The sequence below is a fragment of the Eleutherodactylus coqui genome, chromosome 1, assembly GCF_035609145.1.
Source record: "Eleutherodactylus coqui strain aEleCoq1 chromosome 1, aEleCoq1.hap1, whole genome shotgun sequence".
NCBI lineage: Eukaryota > Metazoa > Chordata > Amphibia > Anura > Eleutherodactylidae > Eleutherodactylus > Eleutherodactylus coqui.
Window position 1 is genome coordinate 287,739,497 of NC_089837.1, and position 21,151 is coordinate 287,760,647.

General features: G+C 45.9%; 1 protein-coding gene across 1 annotated transcript in view; it reads right to left on the reverse strand.

Moving 5' to 3' along the window:
- The window catches only part of FOXO6 (forkhead box O6), a 102,293-nt gene extending 90,963 nt beyond the window's left edge, over nucleotides 1–11,330 (reverse strand). Inside the window, exon 1 of the mRNA XM_066572601.1 lies at nucleotides 9,538–11,330. Within this exon, the coding sequence (XP_066428698.1) occupies nucleotides 9,538–9,849 (312 nt within the window). The 5' untranslated portion in view covers nucleotides 9,850–11,330. The remainder of the gene's footprint in view (nucleotides 1–9,537) is intronic.
- Between the last annotated feature and the right edge of the window lie 9,821 nt (nucleotides 11,331–21,151).

A 21,151-nucleotide genomic window follows, 5' to 3' on the forward strand; every position in this document is an offset into this window, starting at 1 on the left:
CTCCTCCTCCTCAGGCCATACACACTGAAAGGATGACAGGCAAGCAGCATGGGTACCCTCAGCAGTGGGCCAAGCTGTCTCTTCCCCCTCCTCCTCATCCTCCTCATGCTCCTCCTCCTCCTCAATGCGCTGAGATATAGACAGGAGGGTGCTCTGACTATCCAGCGACATACTGTCTTCCCCCGGCTCTGTTTCCGAGTGCAAAGCGTCTGCCTTTATGCTTTGCAGGGAACTTCTCAAGAGGCATAGCAGAGGAATGGTGACGCTAATGATTGCAGCATCCCCGCTCACCATCTGGGTAGACTCCTCAAAGTTTCCAAGGACCTGGCAGATGTCTGCCAACCAGGCCCACTCTTCCGTAAAGAATTGAGGAGGCTGACTCCCACTGCGCCGCCCATGTTGGAGTTGGTATTCCACTATAGCTCTACGCTGCTCATGGAGCCTGGCCAACATGTGGAGCGTAGAGTTCCACCGTGTGGGCACGTCGCACAGCAGTCGGTGCACTGGCAGATTAAACCGATGTTGCAGGGTGCGCAGGGTGGCAGCGTCCGTGTGGGACTTGCGGAAATGTGTGCAGAGCCGGCGCACCTTTCCGAGCAGGTCTGACAAGCGTGGGTAGCTTTTCAGAAAGCGCTGAACCACCAAATTAAAGACGTGGGCCAGGCATGGCACGTGCGTGAGGCTGCCGAGCTGCAGAGCCGCCACCAGGTTACGGCCGTTGTCACACACGACCATGCCTGGTTGGAGGCTCAGCGGCGCAAGCCAGCGGTCGGTCTGCTCTGTCAGACCCTGCAGCAGTTCGTGGGCCGTGTGCCTCTTATCTCCTAAGCTGAGTAGTTTCAGCACGGCCTGCTGACGCTTGCCCACCGCTGTGCTGCCACGCCGCGCGACACTGACTGCTGCCGACGTGCTGCTGCTGACACATCTTGATTGCGAGACAGAGGTTGCAGAGGAGGAGGAGGAGGGTGGTTTAGTGGAGGAAGCATACACCGCCACAGATACCACCACCGAGCTGGGGCCCGCAATTCTGGGGGTGGGTAGGACGTGAGCGGTCCCAGGCTCTGACTCTGTCCCAGCCTCCACTAAATTCACCCAATGTGCCGTCAGGGAGATATAGTGGCCCTGCCCGCCTCTGCTTGTCCACGTGTCCGTTGTTAAGTGGACCTTGGCAGTAACCGTGCTGGTGAGGGCGCGTACAATGTTGCGGGAGACGTGGTCGTGCAGGGCTGGGACGGCACATCGGGAAAAGTAGTGGCGACTGGGAACTGAGTAGCGCGGGGCTGCCACCGCCATCATACCTTTGAAAGCCTCCGTTTCCACAACCCTATACGGCAGCATCTCCAGGCTGATAAATATGGCTTTGTGCACGTTTAACGCTTGAGCGTGCGGGTGCGTGGCGGCGTACTTGCGCTTGCGCTCCAACACTTGCGCTAGCGACGGCTGGACGGTGCGCTGACAGACATTGGTGGATGGGGCCGAGGACAGCGGAGGTGAGGGTGTGGGTGCAGGCCAGGAGACGGTAGTGCCTGTGTCCTGAGAGGGGGGTTGGATCTCAGTGGCAGGTTGGGGCACAGGGGGAGAGGCAGCGGTGCAAACCGGAGGTGGTGAACGGCCTTCGTCCCACCTTGTGGGGTGCTTGGCCATCATATGTCTGCGCATGCTGGTGGTGGTGAGGCTGGTGGTGGTGGCTCCCCGGCTGATCTTGGCGCGACACAGGTTGCACACCACTGTTCGTCGGTCGTCTGCACTCTCAGTGAAAAACTGCCAGACCTTTGAGCACCTCGGCCTCTGCAGGGTGGCATGGCGCGAGGGGGCGCTTTGGGAAACAGTTGGTGGATTATTCGGTCTGGCCCTGCCTCTACCCCTGGACACCGCACTGCCTCTTGCAACCTGCCCTGCTGCTGCCCCTGCCTCCCCCTCTGAAGACCTGTCCTGAGTAGGCGTTGCAAACCAGGTGGGGTCAGTCACCTCATCGTCCTGCTGCTCTTCCTCAGAATCCTCTGTGCGCTCCTCCCTCGCACTTACTGCCCTCACTACTACCTGACTGCAAGACAACTGTGTCTCATCGTCATCGTCCTGCTCACCCACAGAAAGTTCTTGAGACAGTTTGCGGAAGTCCCCAGCCTCATCCCCCGGACCCCGGGAACTTTCCAAAGGTTGGGCATCGGTCACGACAAACTCCTCCAGTGGGAGAGGATTCGGAACCATTTCTGCCCATTCTAGGCAGGGGCCCGAGAACTGTTCCTGGGAGTCTGCCTGCTCCTCAGAATGTGTCAGTGTAATGAAGTGAGGAGGCTGGGAGGAAGGAGGAGCAGCAGCCAGAGGATTCAGAGTTGCAGCAGTGGACGGCGCAGAACTCTGGGTGGTCGATAGATTGCTGGATGCACTTTCTGCCATCCATGACAGGACCTGCTCACACTGCTCATTTTCTAATAAAGGTCTACCGCGTGGACCCATTAATTGTGAGATGAATGTGGGGACGCCAGAAACGTGCCTCTCTCCTAATCCCGCAGCAGTCGGCTGCGATACATCTGGATCAGGAGCTCGGCCTGTGCCCACACCCAGACTTGGGCCTCTGCGTCCTCGGCCGCGTCCACGTCCTCTAGGCCTACCCCTACCCCTCAGCATGGTGTATTACCAGTAGTGCAGAAACAGAACGCTGTAATTAAATGTGCCGCTTATTGGCCTGTGGTTGGAGGCTGACTTCGCTTACGGAACGCACAGCAGAGCCAGGAAAGAATTTTGCGCAAGCCTGCTGTAACACTTAGCTGGCTGCGTATGAATTAGGACAACTACCCCCAGCAGAGACCCAGTACACTGAGGACAGTCACAGGCAGCCCAAATAGATTTTTTTTCCCAAATGTTTTTGGAAAGGCCCACTGCCTATATACACTAAATATGTCTTCCGTCCCTGCCTCACCACTACTGGCCCTGGACAATGTAAAATTACTGCAGGACGCAATGCTCTGCACGGCCGATATACGAAAAAAAAAAAAATGTGCAACACTGCAAAAAGCAGCCTCCACACTACTGCACATGGTTAGATGTGGCCCTAAGAAGGACCGTTGGGGTTTTTGAAGCCTAAAAATACTCCTAATACTCTCCCTATAGCAACTCCAGCAAGACAGCACTTTCCCTGAACTATGTCAGAATGCATGTGTGGCGAGCCGCGGGAGGGGCCGATTTTTATACTCGGGTGACACCTGATCTCGCCAGCCACTCACTGCAGGGGGGTGGTATAAGGCTTGAACATCGCAGGGGGAAGTTGTAATGCCTTCCCTGTCTTTCTATTGGCCAGAAAAGCGCGCTAACGTCTCAGAGATGAAAGTGAAAGTAACTCGAACATCGCGTGGTACTCGTCTCGAGTAACGAGCATCTCGAACACGCTAATACTCGAACGAGTATCAAGCTCGGACGAGTACGTTCGCTCATCTCTAATAACAATCTTTACTTATATAGAGCCAACATATTCTTCCCACTTTACAAATCAGAGGGTACATGTACATGCAAAGTTAGACATTCCATACAACAGTAAACTAATAAACATGGGGGTGAGGGCACCACTCGCAAGAACATACAATCTATGAGGAAATAGGGGTGACATGAGGTAAAAACACTTGTTTTGTACAATACTCCAGCTATCTTTTACTAAACAGGGTAGCATACATAAGCTGCATGACCAAGTCAATTTCTGGTATCTGTGTATATACAGATTTGAAGTAGTTTATTGAAATACCTTTGACTGCACAAACTGTGGGGGTCACTGTTAGAGGGGTCAGGTTCTGAGGAATAATATACAACAGGGGTAAATGAAGTAGAGTTAGATTAAGAAATGTCACAGGCCTCTGTAAAGACGTGCTTTTAGGGAACACTTAAAACTATGGATATTGGTAATAAACCTGATTGTCTAGGGTAGCACATTCCAGAGAACTGGTGCAGCACAAGAAAAGTTTTGGAGACGGGAGTGAGAACTTTGCATTATGGAGGATTTCAATCTTAGATTATTTACAGGACCGAGAGTGCGAGCAAAATATCTGCAGAGTGCAGTCTAAGATCACTAGTGGAATGGAGAGCAGGTGTAGGGTGGAAGACAGAGATGAGGGAGGAGATATGAGGAGGTGCAGCACTGTGAAGAGCTTTATGGACAACAGTGATATGTTTAACCCTTTCCAATCCACTATCTGACGTCTTAAGACTTTCTGATTGATGTCTGTACATCTTCGATGTCGGAAGATGTCCGGCAGGGTATTCCTACTTTATATTACTGGCCGCTCTGTTGCCAGGGGCCTCTTCAGCATGTCCCATACCGCAGTACTGGCTCTAGCCAACAGATGGCGCCATTGCATAATGGCAGAAAGAGAAAACCCCCTAGGAAACCCTGAATCCAAAATTGGATTGCAAGGGGTTAAAATGTATTCTATATTGGATTGGCAACCAGTGCAATGATTGGCACACTGTAAAGGTAGTGGTGTAGCCAGTGAACACAAAGACGAGCTTGGCTGCTGAATTCCAGATAGATTGGAGACGGGAGTTTTTATTGAAGGAAAGGCCAATTAGTAGTGAGTTACAGTAAGCAAAACAAGAATGGACCCTGACAACACTAAGAGTTTTTGTCATTTCCACAATAAAATATGGTGGATTCTAGAAATGTTCTTGAGGTGCAGGTTATATGACTGTCTATTCATACCATTACATTGTCTTCTATAAATACACTCATTGTCTAAAAAATCAAGCACCTAGAAGGAGTTGTCGAAATGGAATGAAATTTTTAATGTGTGACTGTAACATTGATATAAGGAAGTGATTATAATATCGGAGCAAAAGATCATTTATTATGGAAAACTGAACCCTTGAAGGGAGGCTCTAGTACCCTGTTGTACCGCCTCTAGCTTGAACTTATAGGATGTGAGATGGCGGCATGGAATCATAAACATCCATATGATATATTGTTGCATACCAGTCCACATTTGTTATAACTGAGCCTCTAGATTGGGCAAACTCGCGGGCTGTCAAAGTTGGCATCCCAGATGGTCCCATACATGATCTATTAGCAATAAATCAGGAAATGGAGGTATGGCAATGCTGTGGAGGCATTCCTGTGACACCTCAGCGGTCTGCGGCTGAGCTGCTGGGAAATGCTCTCGGAAGCCACCATGAGAGGAACACATTTGGTTGTAGGATGTCCTGTACATATCGCTGAGCTGTCATTGTCCCATCCAGCTTCTTGAATTCCAAAATGTGCCTCCTCTAAAACTCTGTTAATTGAGTGAAATCTCTTTGATTACACGTAGAGGCATCTAGTGGTCAACAAGCTCTACACAAATGGACAAACAGGTCTACTACACACAAGTAACCTTTTTATAGGCCAAGAGTGGAGGCAATTTTAGGGCAGTAGGTGGCAAGACTGTTCATCTAATCACACAACCTGCATACCTGCTGAGATGTAATTGCATGCCAAATTTTGCATAGTTTTTTTAACAAGGAGTATAGTTAAAATCTATACTATAGTGACCTGGAGCTGAATACCGCTTTTTCATCTTGGTAATACATTATGTCCACTGAACATTTACTACTGCACTTTTCACTTTTTGTATAATTAGGGTATCTTTATCATGTAGGCACTTCGGGATGATCGGTATTTCTATATATCCATCTGTCATTTAAAGGAATGATTGTCACTAATTCTCTCTGCCTAGGATCTGCCTCTAATAAGCTGGTTAAAGAATATTAAGCAACACTAAATCCTTACAAGACTGATCTACTTAGGAGTGACAAACTCCTGTGCACTCTGTCACCCTACGGAGATAAAAGACAATCACCATGAATAAATAAGTCATCTCCTTCAACACCCTAATACAAGTGGTTATGATGAAGTCTACAATGTGAATATACAAGTCGGTGGGCACTTCAGTCAAACTACTGTAGTTGTAGTTTGCTACCTGGCATACTGGCATTACATTAGTGCATTACATATCTTTTCTAAAAGTGATGACCCAAACTTTCACAATTGAAACGTGTGTTTGACATTCAGTGCATAGGAAGAACTATTCAATTATTACTTTATAATAAATGCCCATGTCCACCACCACCTCTCTCAAATGCCAGTCTTCTTTCATGTGGTGAACCTTAAAAATCTGCTTTCATTTCTGAATAAATTTGATTACATGTAGCAAAATGTGTGGAGCGATATTATATACATATATCATGACCCCGCAACATTGGAGTAATAACAAAACTTGCGGTGAGTCAAGCTTCCTTTGGACGCACAGCACTATTTATTATCAATAAACATAAAATAAAAGCAATGAAACAATAATAGGGATTAATAATCAGCATTCATGAGTGTAAAATACCCTAAAGATATGAATAATACAACTGTGGACTTGGGATATAAATATAAATCCAGGAATAGTCCAGCATGTAAATCCAAGAACCTGCCATACACAAGGGAATGCTCAGGATGATGTCGGTAAAACACCAGGGATGTAGCAAAGATCTGTGAAGTCAAGAACTCCACAAAGTGTAAAATACAGAAATATACAATTAATGATGGTGCCAGCTGCCAATGGTTTATTGGGTCATCGTAATATAGTATATTTGGTTGCTTATGTTCAAGATATCTTAAAGGAGTTATCCATCTTGTAAAAAATACAAAATTAAAACCAGTATGCACCTTAATATGCCTTACAAATGCCTCCTGTGTACTTGTTTCTTTTTATTTCCTCTTTCCTGTGTTTTGAATGTTTGCAGTGGCTACATTGAGTGGAAGTAGTGAAACTACGTCTCCCAGGATTCCCCACTTCCAAGTCCCTCTTTCAAGACTCTCCAGTATATGTGACATTCCTAGTAGCCAGGGCAAGTATATTGTGTGCTGCTCCAGGAACAACTAGCAACTGAGTGCTGGAGAAAGAGACAAGAGGGGGAGGCAACAGATACAAGTAACAAGCCCCCAAGATACACAGCAACCCTGATTCTGCCTGACTATCCCCATCCTCTGTGTCTGCTGCTTCCTGGAAACAGTATGGGCCACTGGTAGTACATGATAGATGTTAACTGCACTATGCACAAACTGCCCCAACCTGCCATGTGTCTGCTGCCTCCCACAACAGTCTGCAAATACAGAGTGGACACTGACAGGTCTTCATAGACCCAAATTCAGAAGATGATGCTTGAGGGGCAGCTGTAGCTAAACGAAGCATCAGTTTGACAATTAGTTTGGGGAGCATGGCTGTGGACAGGGCTGAGGGCTGTAGTCACAGGAGCAGTGAGCACTTGGAATTTGTTTTTTGTGACCTACCGAGGGATAATTTCGTTCATCATTTGCATTCTCGAAAATGGCACAGTTTCCTAATGCCAAAATTAGGAATGTCTCACAAAAAAACAATGTGGACTTTTGAGGTTTCCTACTCCATCAAATCTCAAGTGCATTGTAAGTTGTTGGACAGAGATGGCCGCATCACTTCTCAGACTGCCTGATAGACTACTGATGCATGCTAATACACAGTGTGTAAGACACCACATGCTGCTCTGACTGGCCAGTTATGCTCACATGGGCAGCAATGGCCATTTTTTTCCAGGACAAGAAGATCACTTTAACTGTCGAACAGAAAGTTTCTCAGTATCCATATTTGAGTCAAATATTCATAAACATTTGATTCCATCTAAGCCCAGTGATTCTAGGTTTTGATCTTATGTACTGTAATCTATGATGCTCTAATCTACTACTTTCCATATTCAAATGTGAATTACATTTAGAAGCCATATCCTCTGCTAATTGCATTAAAAATAAGTTATTTGGGAAAAAAAGTCTATGGTTTCAGAAAAGAGCAACTAATCTGATAATTTCCTGCATTACTCACTCTTATATGGAGCTGTAATCTTTAGTGATTCCATGAACACTGTGCTGGGAGGCCAATTGGGAGCTTCAACTGCTGGATACTACTAATAGACTACAACTGCTTTCAGTACAGTGTAAGTGAAAGACGTTCATTCTATGTATGCTTCCCCATGGGAAATACGTAAACATAGGGTCATAACTCTTATTTTCAACCGTTTTGATATGTTTTCAAGAAATATTAGGATTAAGAAAATTTGACAGTCCTCTAAAAACATTCATCTACTGCTCTTCAACTCAACTGGCAGTAATTGCGCAGTACCATAATCTGCCTGATAGGGAGGCCACTCAAAGTGTAGTAGTACCATTTCAAAAGGTTGGTAACAGTATGTCAATATCCATGGTGTTGCACACCTCAAAGGTACCACAGCATTCCTAGGTCACCTGTGGTCACCTTGACCACAATTGTCTTCCATGGTTGTAGACCAAATGATTCTAGAGTAAAAGCATCAATGCTCTTGTATGTTCCTTTGTTTCCTGCGATAGCAACAGAGAAAAAAGTTTTATACCTAATAGTTGCCCCATGTCACCCTAAAGTAGGGGTGTCAGTCAGTGGCCAAAGCTTTCTAATTTATGTCATATGGCGTTTAGTCCAACCAGAATACATATCTCCTCTCATTCTACTCAATAAAGAGTGACTCTATTGTGATATCACTTGATGAATTTCCAAAAGATCTACAATCCTTGTACCAGAAGATATCCTAGCAGAAAAGAAAGTATTTCACCACATGATGGAGACTGTATACACTTGACTCTATATTAGGCTACTGGCAGTGCCAATATATTTTAATTCATTGTATTGCATTCTCAGCTACATATCAGCATCCTATAACTTCCATAAATTGAAAGGTCAATCACCTGGCCCTTTGGGGTATTAAATTAGAATATGCCTTTCATAGGTGGTTCAGGACTACTCACTTACCTAGATAGTTACCGACCTTAAATTACTCATACATCCATGTCAATCCACACTTTAATATATAGTAAATATAGAACATAATGTATAAAGAATGCAAAAACTCATCCATCAAATATCTTGCTTATATGGCTGATAGCCACACCACATAGCTTCAAAATGTGTACCTTTACCCCCTTATCTGTTGACAAATATATTTTTCTCCATATACTCACAGGTTCAATAGTAACATTAAGAACAGCTCAACCCTATAGTCATCCTTGGCACTCAAGCCTAGTACTTGTTGCCCTTTTCATATTCTTCACACAACAGGACCTGACATAATTCAGTCAAGTACATTAACCTTATCTATATTCATACTGGATCAAACTATGAATTAATACCTATAATTATTAACGGGGTTGCTCAGAACGTTTTTGATTCTTTTCTTTTGATGACCTGTCCTCAGGATAGGTCATCAGTAGATGATCGGCCAGGGTCTACCACTCAGATCGCTGTCAATCAGCTGATTACCGGCAATGCTGTCGCTATGGAAAGTGCAGGAAGCACATTGCTCTGACCATTGCACAGCAGCCCGAGATGCTATTGCAGATGCAGCTTCCATTTAATTCAGTTTTTCTAATGAGGACAGGTCATCAATAGAAAAAAGATCAAAAGTCCCAGAAAACCCCTTTAATATATCCAAGCATTGCCCACCACCCTTACAAACCCAATGGAAAATTCTCACCTTCCAACCTGCAGAGCTGTTGCTGTCGCCCTTATCTTTAAAGTAAGGTACAAATCGCACCATCCAGTCATAGATTTGAGAAAGGGTCAGACGTCTCTCTGGTGAGCTTTCTATGGCCTTGGTGATGAGGTCAGCATAAGACAAGTTACCCCAGGCATTCCTGCGTGAACTCTTGGCTTTTCGCATCTGCCCTGGGTCCAGACCAGGGGGAGGCAAGGGCAAATCCGAGGAGGATTCGGGAAGCGGTGGCCAGGTGCAAGATCGAGGGCGACCCTGAGGCTCCACATCTGATTCAGCTTCCAATTTCTCCATCACTGGCTGTCAAAAATACCCTTCTGTCTGCAACAAAATTAGTACTTAAATCCGCATTTGAAAATTGTCATCCAGCAAAAAGTCTTGAGGACAAAGGGACATTAATTATTAAGCCAAAAATATGTAAGTTTAGGGGGAACTATATCACTATGGGAAAGGGTTTCTTAGATCACCTGCAGACAAGCACTGAATAATTAAAAATGAAATCTGCATGTAGATTTGAAAATCAGCCTTAACCAGGCAAAAACCAAAAGAAATGCTCATATAAAAGAAAGGGCTATTCTCTTAAGAATGTTTCCAATCAATGGCAGAAATTGGAATTATTTGGAATGATAGATTTATGATTTATAGGAGAATGAGATCTCAGAATTGAAGTCATAAAAATGATCTAACAAAGAATAGTTGCACAAAAATTCAGTCAAGTGTTTTCAACAAGGGCTCAGACATCAGTAAGAACTTGAAAGTCAGAACAGATATTGTCTTCCAAATGCCCACCAAATTGTAATAATTGCAGAAAACTAATTTCAGTAGAATGGCAGTCTACAGGAGCAGGTAGCAAACCGCTAACAGGATTTCTCTGATACACAGCTATACAAATTAAGGTGAACTTGAGAAAAATGCATATTTTAGATGTCAGCAGGTTACAACATTCTGCTCTATTGTGCATTAATGTGATTTCTTCTATCATGAGCAGATCGTTCCCAAGTGTGGGGATTCGGGGTTAAATACAGCACAGCAATTTTGCCAAAAATGTAAATTCCAGATATGATCTATAACGAGATTTCTGTGCATTTAAAAGACAGGGAGGTGTGTTTGAAATCTGTCCAAAGAGGTGTCTTTTGCAGCAACAGATGTTCTATAGATGAAGAGAGAAAAAAAGGAAAATCCTATTAAAATTCAAAGCGATCAATTCTTCCAACCCCAAAATTTGATGGGTGGAGGCTGGCTAGAGGGGGAAAAGTCTCCCCTTTTTAATTTACAAGTCACCCTTTAATAAGAATATCATTGCTCCGCTCCCCTCCTCGCCACAATTCTTGATTCCGGGGTGGTTCCAGATGATACCTTTGTAATATTGAGTATTACTTGCACTAGTCAGCTAGTAATGCACAGCCCCCCTCTCAAAAGGCTGACTTGTGCCCCCCTACTACAATCCGGAGCCACACGTGGGGACATGCTGCGGTTTTGGAAAAAGGCGCTGAAAGACACATTGTCATTGTAGAGATAGCCAGTGAGGAATTAATGGAGTATATCTCCCCAATTCTTGAGATAAGAGTCCACAGAAAATGCAGGGGGGTTGCAGGGGATCCCTGACTGGTAGAAGAGGAATAGTAGCAGGATGGGTGTGAAAGGGGGGGTTCACACCTGCTTGCCAGTGCTGGTAGGAAAGACGTTCCTCTCTTCTCTGTCTTGCTCCCTTGCTCTCCGGGTCTTTCGCCTCCTGGGACAGAGCAGGATTACACCATGTGTTGGGATCGGCTTGCTCTGCACTCTTCACCTTAAGCATTTAGAGAGAAGGGAGCGAGACAGAGAGAAATAAATAAATAAGATGCAGCCGTTGCTCCTCCTCTCCTGTCTCCTCCTCCTCTTGCTGCTTCTACATGAGAGACTGCCTGGGATTTGTACAAGGCTGGGAGATGTGTCATCTGTAGGTGCTCGGAGAGATATTGATACATTTCACAAATAAACTTCCCATGCATTCCAGGTTCCACGGGAAGACAGAGCACTTGGCATGTGCACAGAGGGAGACGCGGCGTGATGTGTCTGGGAGGCGCCGCTTGTCCCCGGGAGAGTCACTGTGCTGCACATCATGGGAGTCATGGATCACCAGTATCACTCCTAGGAGTATACTGACAGTTAGGGCTCCATCACATGAGCGTATGTGCAGATGCTCACGCTTCAGCGCAATGTATTTGCACTATGAACAAGGTTGATTTGCATGCATTATAATTTACTTTTTGCGCACGCAGGGCATGTTCATTTGCGCACGCCAGACGAACACGCCCTGTTTTAAATGTCTATTTAGCTTAATGAATTCCCAGTGTGCTCTTTTTTAACAGAATTGCGTATTTGCGCATTTCTCGCAGAGCATATCCTATTCTTTTGCGTGCACGAGAAATGCCTGTGCAAAATCAAGAAATGAGAATGAACCCATTGAAATCAATAGGATCTATTCTCTGCGTAGTGCATGTGCAAATTTGGCATACGTAAATACGCTCATGTGACGGAGCTCTTATTAACACGGACATATTTCAATGTGTGAAGAAGGGCAGCCGCACACAGGCGTATTTGTGCGTGTTCCTGATTGGAATGGGTTCATTCTCACAGTTTTTTTTGCGCACGAAACAAAACGCAACATGCTCTATTTTTGTGCGCATTTGTGCAACAAAGGTCCCCACAGGAATGGTGCGGAAATGTGCATATATGTACTCGTGGGTATGCGCAAAACACTGCACATACCACTGAACCTCGATAGCTTAGTCTTTTAAATGAGGGCGGAGGTGATTTCTACACCCATGTGAACGTGTGGTGCCTGCACAAATATGCTCAGCCACGGAGCAAATGCGTTGTGCGGAGGCGAACATTTTTGCACTCGTGCAACCGCCTTAGCTGCCGCATATTCACGGGTTGAAGTATACTGATACCGGGCATGTTTCTGCCTATTGGCATTTTTTTCACAAGTGGAAATATGCAGCATTTTTGCGTGCATTCAAAAAAACGCACAAAATCCTATTGATTTTATGCTTAAGGGCTTGAACCCATGAGCGTGAATTTCAGCAGTGATAATCATGGCCGTATAACAGGACAACATGAAACCACTGATCTCAATAGGAGTTTAGTGGTTTCACTTTCACTGCGGGGATTTCTTGTAAGACCTGCCCCCCCCCCCCCCCCCGACATAGTGAATACATCGTGTGTGGAAGCCGATATATTCCCGCCTCTTTTCTCAAAGTCTGGCGTGGAGTTTGAACTGCCGTCGAGAAGAAGAAATCTTCCTCGCTCAAACGCAACTAAGCTCCAAACTGCCGACCGCAGTTGTGCATACGCAGTGTGTTTTCAGCCTAAATATGCAGCAAATGCGCAGGTTTCCTGCATATTTACACTCACCATTGGTTTCAGTGGGCAATTACAGTGAATATTACGCACCAAGATAGGACATACCGTATTTTATTTCACATGAACAAAGGTCGCGTAAAAAATACGCAGCTGTGAATGAACCCACTGAAATCAATTCGTTCTGATTACTGCATAATACACTGCATAGATAAGTTCATGTGAAGTCAGCCTTAGGTCTCTTTAACACGAGCGACACGATATCGCCGCTACAAAATCGTGGTGATATTGCAGCTTTTTTCTGGCGATTTTGTATCGCCAGCGATGCTTTCACTTGAGAATAATCTCACATCACTGCTGCCTGCGATAAAATCACACAACACAATTGCATGATGTTTTACTGTGAAAGTCTATAGGAGTTTCTAATGTTAAAATCACACTGCACAAAAATCACAAGTTTGTGCGATGCGATAAACAAGGAGCCTCCACAGGGAAAAATACGAAATAAATAAAAAAATTTAAAAATCGCACATCACAGATAGATAGAGCACGCTACGATTTTTTTAGCTCACAACATTGCATCAGTGAAAACATCGCAGATGGGAAGGTAACCATTGAAAATCATGGATTTCATAAATGTGTTTTGTAGCGCTGTCACATCGTCGGTAACCTTTATAGCCCGTGTGAAAGCAGCGATATCGAAGCTTTGTCCCCGAATTTTGCGGTGTCAGCAATGCATTTTTTTGTAAAAAATTATGCACCACATCATTGCTGTCCGCGATAAAATCGTGCGATAAACGCGTGCGAATTTATCACAAGAAGGTTGACCCCTACTGCAAAACTAAGCCCTTGCTGAATTCCATTAAAAAAAGGAATACTTACCTAGCAGGCTCAGGCCGGGTCCTCCCGCTGCGCTCCGGAGCTCTGCTGGACGTCCTGCAGTCCTCGTTCGCCCACAGAAAACCACTTCCTGGTTGCTGGATTTGTAAATCCCACCTTCAGGAAGCGATGGCTTTGATTGGTTCATCGAGCACTGATCAGCCAATCAATGCAATGCTGGATGAACCAATCAGAGCCATTGCTTCCGAATCCAGCAACCAGGAAGTGATCTTCTGTGGGCGAACAAGGACTGCAGGATGTCTGGCTGAGCTCCAGAGAGCAGCGGGAGGACCCAATCTGAGCCTGTTAGGTAAGCATTCCTTTTTTTGAGTGCAGCTAGGGCTTATTTCTGAATGTTAAAGTCACATCGCACGGAAACCGCAATATGGAGCACGCCGCGATTTTTTACTTCGCAAGATAGCATCAGAAAAAACATTGCTAATGTGAAGGAAAGCATGGGCTTTCTCATGATTTATCACATGATTTTGGTGCCCATGTGAAAGCGGCCTTAGGGCTTATTCACACGAGAGTCTTCGCAAGCACAAAATGCAGAAAATAGAACCCATTGAGTTCAATGTGTTCTCTCACATTTTTTGCACACCAAAAATATGCATAGGAGTCTATAGGGGTTCGCAAATGTGCACATGTGTACGCGTGAGTATGCGAAAGACACTGTGAAGACCCGCAAACACCGATACCTCATTTGGCTTAATAGCCATTTAAATTAACCCTTCCCCACCCACGTGAAGTAGTGATGCCTGTGCAAATATGCACAGTATTTGAGCAGATATGCGCATAAAAAAGACTTCTACAGTGCATAAACATTGCACTACCGCATACGTTTTTGTGCTAACGCGCATCTGAAGGAGCCTTTATGCCGGATTCACATGTGCATATGTGCATTTATGCATGCAATTGTGCCGCATATTTGCACATTGAGTGTTGCACTTTTGTACGCGCGTCTGCATTTTCATAGTGTATTTTTTTGCACAAAAAAAAACAAACAACCGTGGTCCTAGTCATTGAAATGGCCAATTAATATAATTAGTTCCATATGTTCTATTTCCCTGCACATATGCTGCATATTTTTTTGCGTAACGGAACTATATACGCAAAATACGCACTTATAAATGAACCCATTGAAATCAAATTTTGCGTACAAATACACTAGCGTGAAACCAGCCTTAGGGCTTAACCCCTTAGTGACCACCCCATTGCCTTTTTACGTCCTGCCTGAGGGTGACTACCCACTACAGTTTTTTTTTACTGCAAAACTCGCAGCAGTTTTTTTTCTGCAGGGGTCTATGGGACTTGTAATGTTAAAATCGCGACCGCGCAAAATCGCAATTTACCGTGAAATCGCGATTTTGCGCGATCGCGATTTTAACATTACAAGTCCCATTGACACCTGCAGAAGGAAAAATGCTGCGAATTTCGCAGTGAAAAAAAACTGTAGTGGGTAGTCACCCTGAGTGGGTTTTAATCCCTAGGGACGTAAAAACATGCTTCCTCTCGGGATTAAAGCCACATGGTCCATGCTGTTGATTCCCGGGGGTAGCCGACAACCTGGAGCTGTCATGGAGGGGCCGCTTGAAGCCCTCCCCTGGTCATGTGATCGGCGCTATCTAATGGATATTGCCAATCACATTAAAGTGTAAAAGAGTTTTATGGATCAGATCCATGAGGGTAGCTGAGCATATTCACCCCATCCTCCGCGATGTCCCGTGTCCCGATGTCTGGTCCTCCAGGACTGTAGCTGATCTTCTGCGCATGTGCACCAGGCATCTTTATGTCAACCGCATGCACAGAAGACTGGGAGCCCTGGGAAGCACCTTTAGTAGCCGTTTGTCACATGGGACTGTGGTGACCAGTCTCTGGGCCTGTGATCGCCGTTATCCATTATCACAAAAAAGTGAAAAAAAAGTGAAATAAAGTTAAAGTTTCAGCTGCCCTCATGGATCGGACCCATGAGGGGAGCTGAAAATACTTGCCCCCGTCCTCCATGATGTGGATGCGCATAAGGCCAGATTATGCATGCGGAGAAGGCCAGAGAGCCCGGCAAATTTAAAATCTCCCTGTACCCAGCTGTCAGAGATAGCCAAGTGCAGGGAGATGTATGCAGTTCCCTGTCACATGATCACCGTGATCACTGATAGGAGATGAAACTTCTTACCAGAGGTCTCCGCATTTTAATCCTTATGCAATGCTCCTTTATGGACCTTCCCTGGCTTCTGCGCATGCGCCCGCCAGCAAAATGCCAGACACATCCGCAGGAGTCGGGGAGTCCACATGATAAAAAGGTAGCAATCTACCTTAGGCCGGTCTCACATGACCAGATAGAAATTGCGGATTCCGCATGCGTTTGGTCTGCAGTAATACGCGGAACAATCAAACACATTGAATTACACAATTTTGCTCACATAAGCGCATCGGAATTACGTAATCCACTAGCAGAAAACAGAACGCAACATGTTCTATTATACCGTTGATATCTGCAACATAGAGCCCATTGTGTTCTATATACCCACAGCCCATTGACAACTGCATTCTGTACGGGCTGCGGGTACCCGTATCATCGCTATTGACAGCACAGGAAATGCAAACAAAAAATGGTGTACTGCACATGACCGTCTGTGTGGTTACGCAGTTATATGCAATACATTACGCGGCAGTATGCAGGGCCACGGCTGGCTAATACCTGGGATCCGCTGCGGGCCTCTGCAAGCAGATTCCACATACAGCCGTGTGAGCCCAGCATTATTCAGATCGCTATCTGTAATATGTCATATATAATAAGTTCAATGGACAGGGAGAGGGGGATGATGCAGTGGATATGGTATAAATATGTGGGACGCCAAAGGTTGTAATGTCATGGAGAAAATGAACACTGCAACTTGTGTATGGCCGGAGGCCTAGTCCTTGTCACAATGTAGTCGAATTGTAACACAAGAGGGAATGTTTGTGGAAGTGGGTACATATATATATATATATATATATATATAACGTTGTGACGCCACCATTTCCACACCGTTATTCTATACGGCGGAGTAATAAGCACAGAGACTTGTGTGTCGCACCTCGGGTCCACAGGAACGGTTGAGACCCTGTAAACTTTACAAAACGTGAATAAACAGTTAGTTACAGGTATCATTCATGGCAGCATTTACAGGCAAAAGCTCAGAGGTTGGGAGGCAAGATACACAGTTACAATACGGCCCTATAGCCTATTTTATCCATATGTCACCGGTCCTGGACATTAAAGGGGTTGTCCCGCGCCGAAACGGGTTTTTTTTTTCAATAGCCCCCCCCGTTCGGCGCGAGACAAACCCGATGCAGGGGTTTAAAAAACAAACCGGATAGTACTTACCCGAATCCCCGCGCTCCGGTGACTTCTTACTTACCTTGCGAAGATGGCCGCCGGGATCTTCACCCACGGTGGACCGCAGGTCTTCTCCCATGGTGCACCGTGGGCTCTGTGCGTTCCATTGCCGATTCCAGCCTCCTGATTGGCTGGAATCGGCACACGTGACGGGGCGGAGCTACGAGGAGCAGCTCTCCGGCGCGAGCGGCCCCATTCAGAAGGGAGAAGACCAGACTGCGCAAGCGCGTCTAATCGGGCGATTAGACGCTGAAATTAGACGGCTCCATGGAGACGAGGACGCTAGCAACGGAACAGGTAAGTGAATAACTTCTGTATGGCTCATAATTAATGCACAATGTGCATTACAAAGTGCATTAATATGACCATACAGAAGTGCTGAACCCCACTTGCTTTCACGGGACAACCCCTTTAAGTATACTCCGGAGGAGTTAAAAGACAGGAATCACTCCACATACTCTCTGGCATGAAAATTACTAAGAAAAAGGCTTAGCCTAAATGCACCCCGCACATTCTCCGCGTGGGTGTCACAATCGCGTACCTCTGTGTGGTGATCCTAATGGCAGACGGCCACACAGTAAAAATTAATGCTTGTGGTGTGAATGCGTACCTGTTATAGTGGGTCGCTTCATACAGAATTACTTGGGGGATGCTCTCACTCTGGGGGATTTTTAGTGACTCACTCGTTCTCTCATGCGTTTCACATATGGTAAGGCTGTTAATATGTCTCCTCCATATTAGACACAAGGAAACCATAAATGTGCCCTTATGGTTTCTCCAGCTGATCGGGGAAGAGGGAAGATCCTCTGCTCCTCTATAGGGAGCTTCTCCATTTTAAATGCAGAGAAGCTGAAGGTGCTTCCCTGCATCACTGTGGGTCCTCCAACAGCATGTTGAGATGGATGATCATCAACAATCACTCCCGCTCTCAGACACTCACTTTTATCACCTCACTTGTACCACATAATACAGTAGGAAAGATACATTCAGCGGCAGAGCTGACAGGCAATGATTTTAAGGGAGTTAACCCTTCAGACGCCGCAGCTGTACAACACACATACAGAAAATTGACAGGACAGTTTTGCACAGTGCATCCACATGAGATAAAACATGTATGGCAATTATGGAGGGGACCAGGATGTTTTTCTGGGACACTACACAAGAAGCCCCTGGAAACGCTTGCCTTCCTGCAGTTCCAGGAGCACCTTGTTGAGTGCCTTCTGCGTGAGACCGCTACACCTCAGCAAGTTTACGAAGCCTCACAGAGTGCCACTTTTTACACCCTATCCCTGTCACAGAGGTCAAGAAATACCCCCCAAAAAAGCATGAAAGGAGGAGGGATACCCGGTTTTATTGTCCCATGTGCCTATCCCAACTAGACTTCCATAATTACCCCTTTTTTCAGACATACCACACAGTTTACATTAGTACTTTTATCTAAGATTTAAGGATTGCCAAAAAGGGCGGGGGGGAATTTTTAGGGAGTCCATTTTTTTTCGGCACAAGTGTGCAATGGGGCCTGGAATTTATTCAGTTGCGCCCTGAAATCCACCGGGTGTGCCCTCCATTATAGGCCTAGCCTTGTGTCCCGTATGTATTTTAGGGCCACAATAGGGTATTTTTCAGAAGACAGGACAAACGGGTATCCATTTTGGGGTGCAAGTCTTCATTCGTATGTGTGCTGTACAAAAAAAACAGTTTTTAAAATGACACAATTGCCAAAAAAATGTAAATCGTAATTTTTTAATTCTTCTGTGCTTAGATTCATTCAAAAACTGTAGGGCCAAAATACGCAGCACAACCCAAGATAAATTCATTAAGGGGTCTAGTTCTCAAAATGGTGTCTCTTTTTTTTATAAGATTTTTGGGGGGGTTCGCCATGGTTTTGGCCACTCAAGAGTTCTACAAGTGTGCTACAAAATGTCTGTTCTGAAAGCCACCGGCTGCTCCTTTCATTTTGGGCCCTGTTGTGCATATGGACATAAGATTAGTGCCACAATGAGTATGTTTCTGAATACAGGACAAACAGAGGTATCCATTTTGGGGTGTAAATTCTCATTTTCCAGGTCGTCATCCCGACAGCCCCATTACAATGGAGGTTGCCCTCTGACCTCGGTAGGGACAGGAAGAGTCCTTAAAAGCACCTCCCTTTCCACCATGCTTCAGTGTCTTCCTGTCCCTACGGTGGCCAGATGAAGCAAGCTCCAGGGAGAACAGCAGAGTACTCATTGGCACGCTGTGCGAAGATCTCCTGGAGGGTAGGGGTCGGGACCGCACACCCTAGCAGTCCCTGCATCCCCGACCTGCGCCGCCTGGGAGCCGTAAGCTGCCGCAGCAGCGCTGGTCTTCCTGTGCGGGTCTGCATCTTCAGGCCCTGGGCTTCCGGGTTCCTCGGGGCGCATACGGTGATGTCACGCGTTCGACGTAGGGGGCGTGGCTGCCGACACAAATTTGAAAAGTACTCAACAGAAGTTATCCTGCTGACTGCCAAAAGTGCCAAAAGCATGTCTACACGCAACAGCTCAGCACGAGAGGGAGAAACAGAGACCCTATAAACCGTGAGTAGACTATATGCCAAAAAATGGAACATGCAAATTTGTCATTTATGCCGAATTGGATGTTCCCTTTTTTTCCACCCTCTCCCCCATTTTTTTGTATGGGTTAGATGGATAAAGAAGGTCCGAAGGCTAAAGCGGACCCCAGAAAAAAATCCAAAAAATGTGTCCTCTGTAGTAAGAGGCTTGAGGAAAACTACAAATAACCCCTATGTGAGGAGTACACGGGGAAGATACTAGCGGAGGAAAGAGCAGCATTTAAAACCGACATCTGCTGTATGATTAAGGAGGAATTGCAGGCCTCTATGGCATCCCTCTCTCATCCTCAACCTGGTCCTTCACGGGCCCCTAAAAGGCCAAGACAAGCGGAGTCGGCGAGCTCAATTTCTGGTGAATATCTGGAACTCCTGTCTGAGGGAGAACTAGAAGATCCGCCATCTTTGGTTGAGGATGAGAAAAAATATTATTTTTCCTCGGACGACATTGGGCACCTCATCAAAGCGGTGAGGGAAACCATGCAAATTGAAGAGGATCACCCGCCTAGGACAGTCCAGGATGAGATATTTGGGGGCCTCCGGTCAAGACGGAAGACCATGTTTCCAGTTAATCAGACCCTGCAACAAGTTATTGCAGACGAGTGGCAGGAACCTGAGAAGAGGCTATCGGTCTCGCCTTTGCTCCCAAAGACATCCGCCTGTATAGAGAGGCCACAAAGGTTGATATACAGATTGCAATGGTGGCCAAAAAAACCCTTTTACCTTTTGAGGTCGCATCGCAACTCTTGGACCCAATGGATAAGAAAATCGACGGTCTGATGAGGAAGGCCTGGGAAGCGACGTCCTTTACACATCGAAGCTAATGTGGCAGCAACATCCGTAGCCAAGTCCATGGTCTTATGGCTGAACAGGCTGGAAACATCTATCAAAGACCGGGCTCCTAGGGAAGAGTTAGCCAGCTGTCTCCCCCTTCTAAAAATGGCCACCGCCTTTTTAGCTGACGCATCGGCAGAGACCGTTAGATACGGCGCAAAAACCGGAGTCCTCAGTAACACCGCAAGAAGGGCGTTATGGCTAAAAACACGGGCAGCAGATGTATCATCCAAGAACAAACTCTGCGCCTTTCCGTTCCAAGGGGAATACATGTTCGGGCCCGTCTTGGACAAAATACCCTTCCAGACAGAAAGCCCTACAGGAAACCATCTTTTCCAAGGAGGACCCGGCAGCCACCTCCTGAAATCAAAGAAAAAGGGAAGACGGGAAGATGGTCGTACCCCAAGGCAGGTCGGGGTAAGGAAGCTCAACCCACTTCTGATCCAACAGGGGGTAGACTAGCACGTTACCTGAGCCAGTGGCAGGGGATAACATCTAACCCCTGGGTACTTCAGATAATTGAAGCCGGGTACCAAATTGAATTTCACTCTCTACCTCCTAGGAGATTC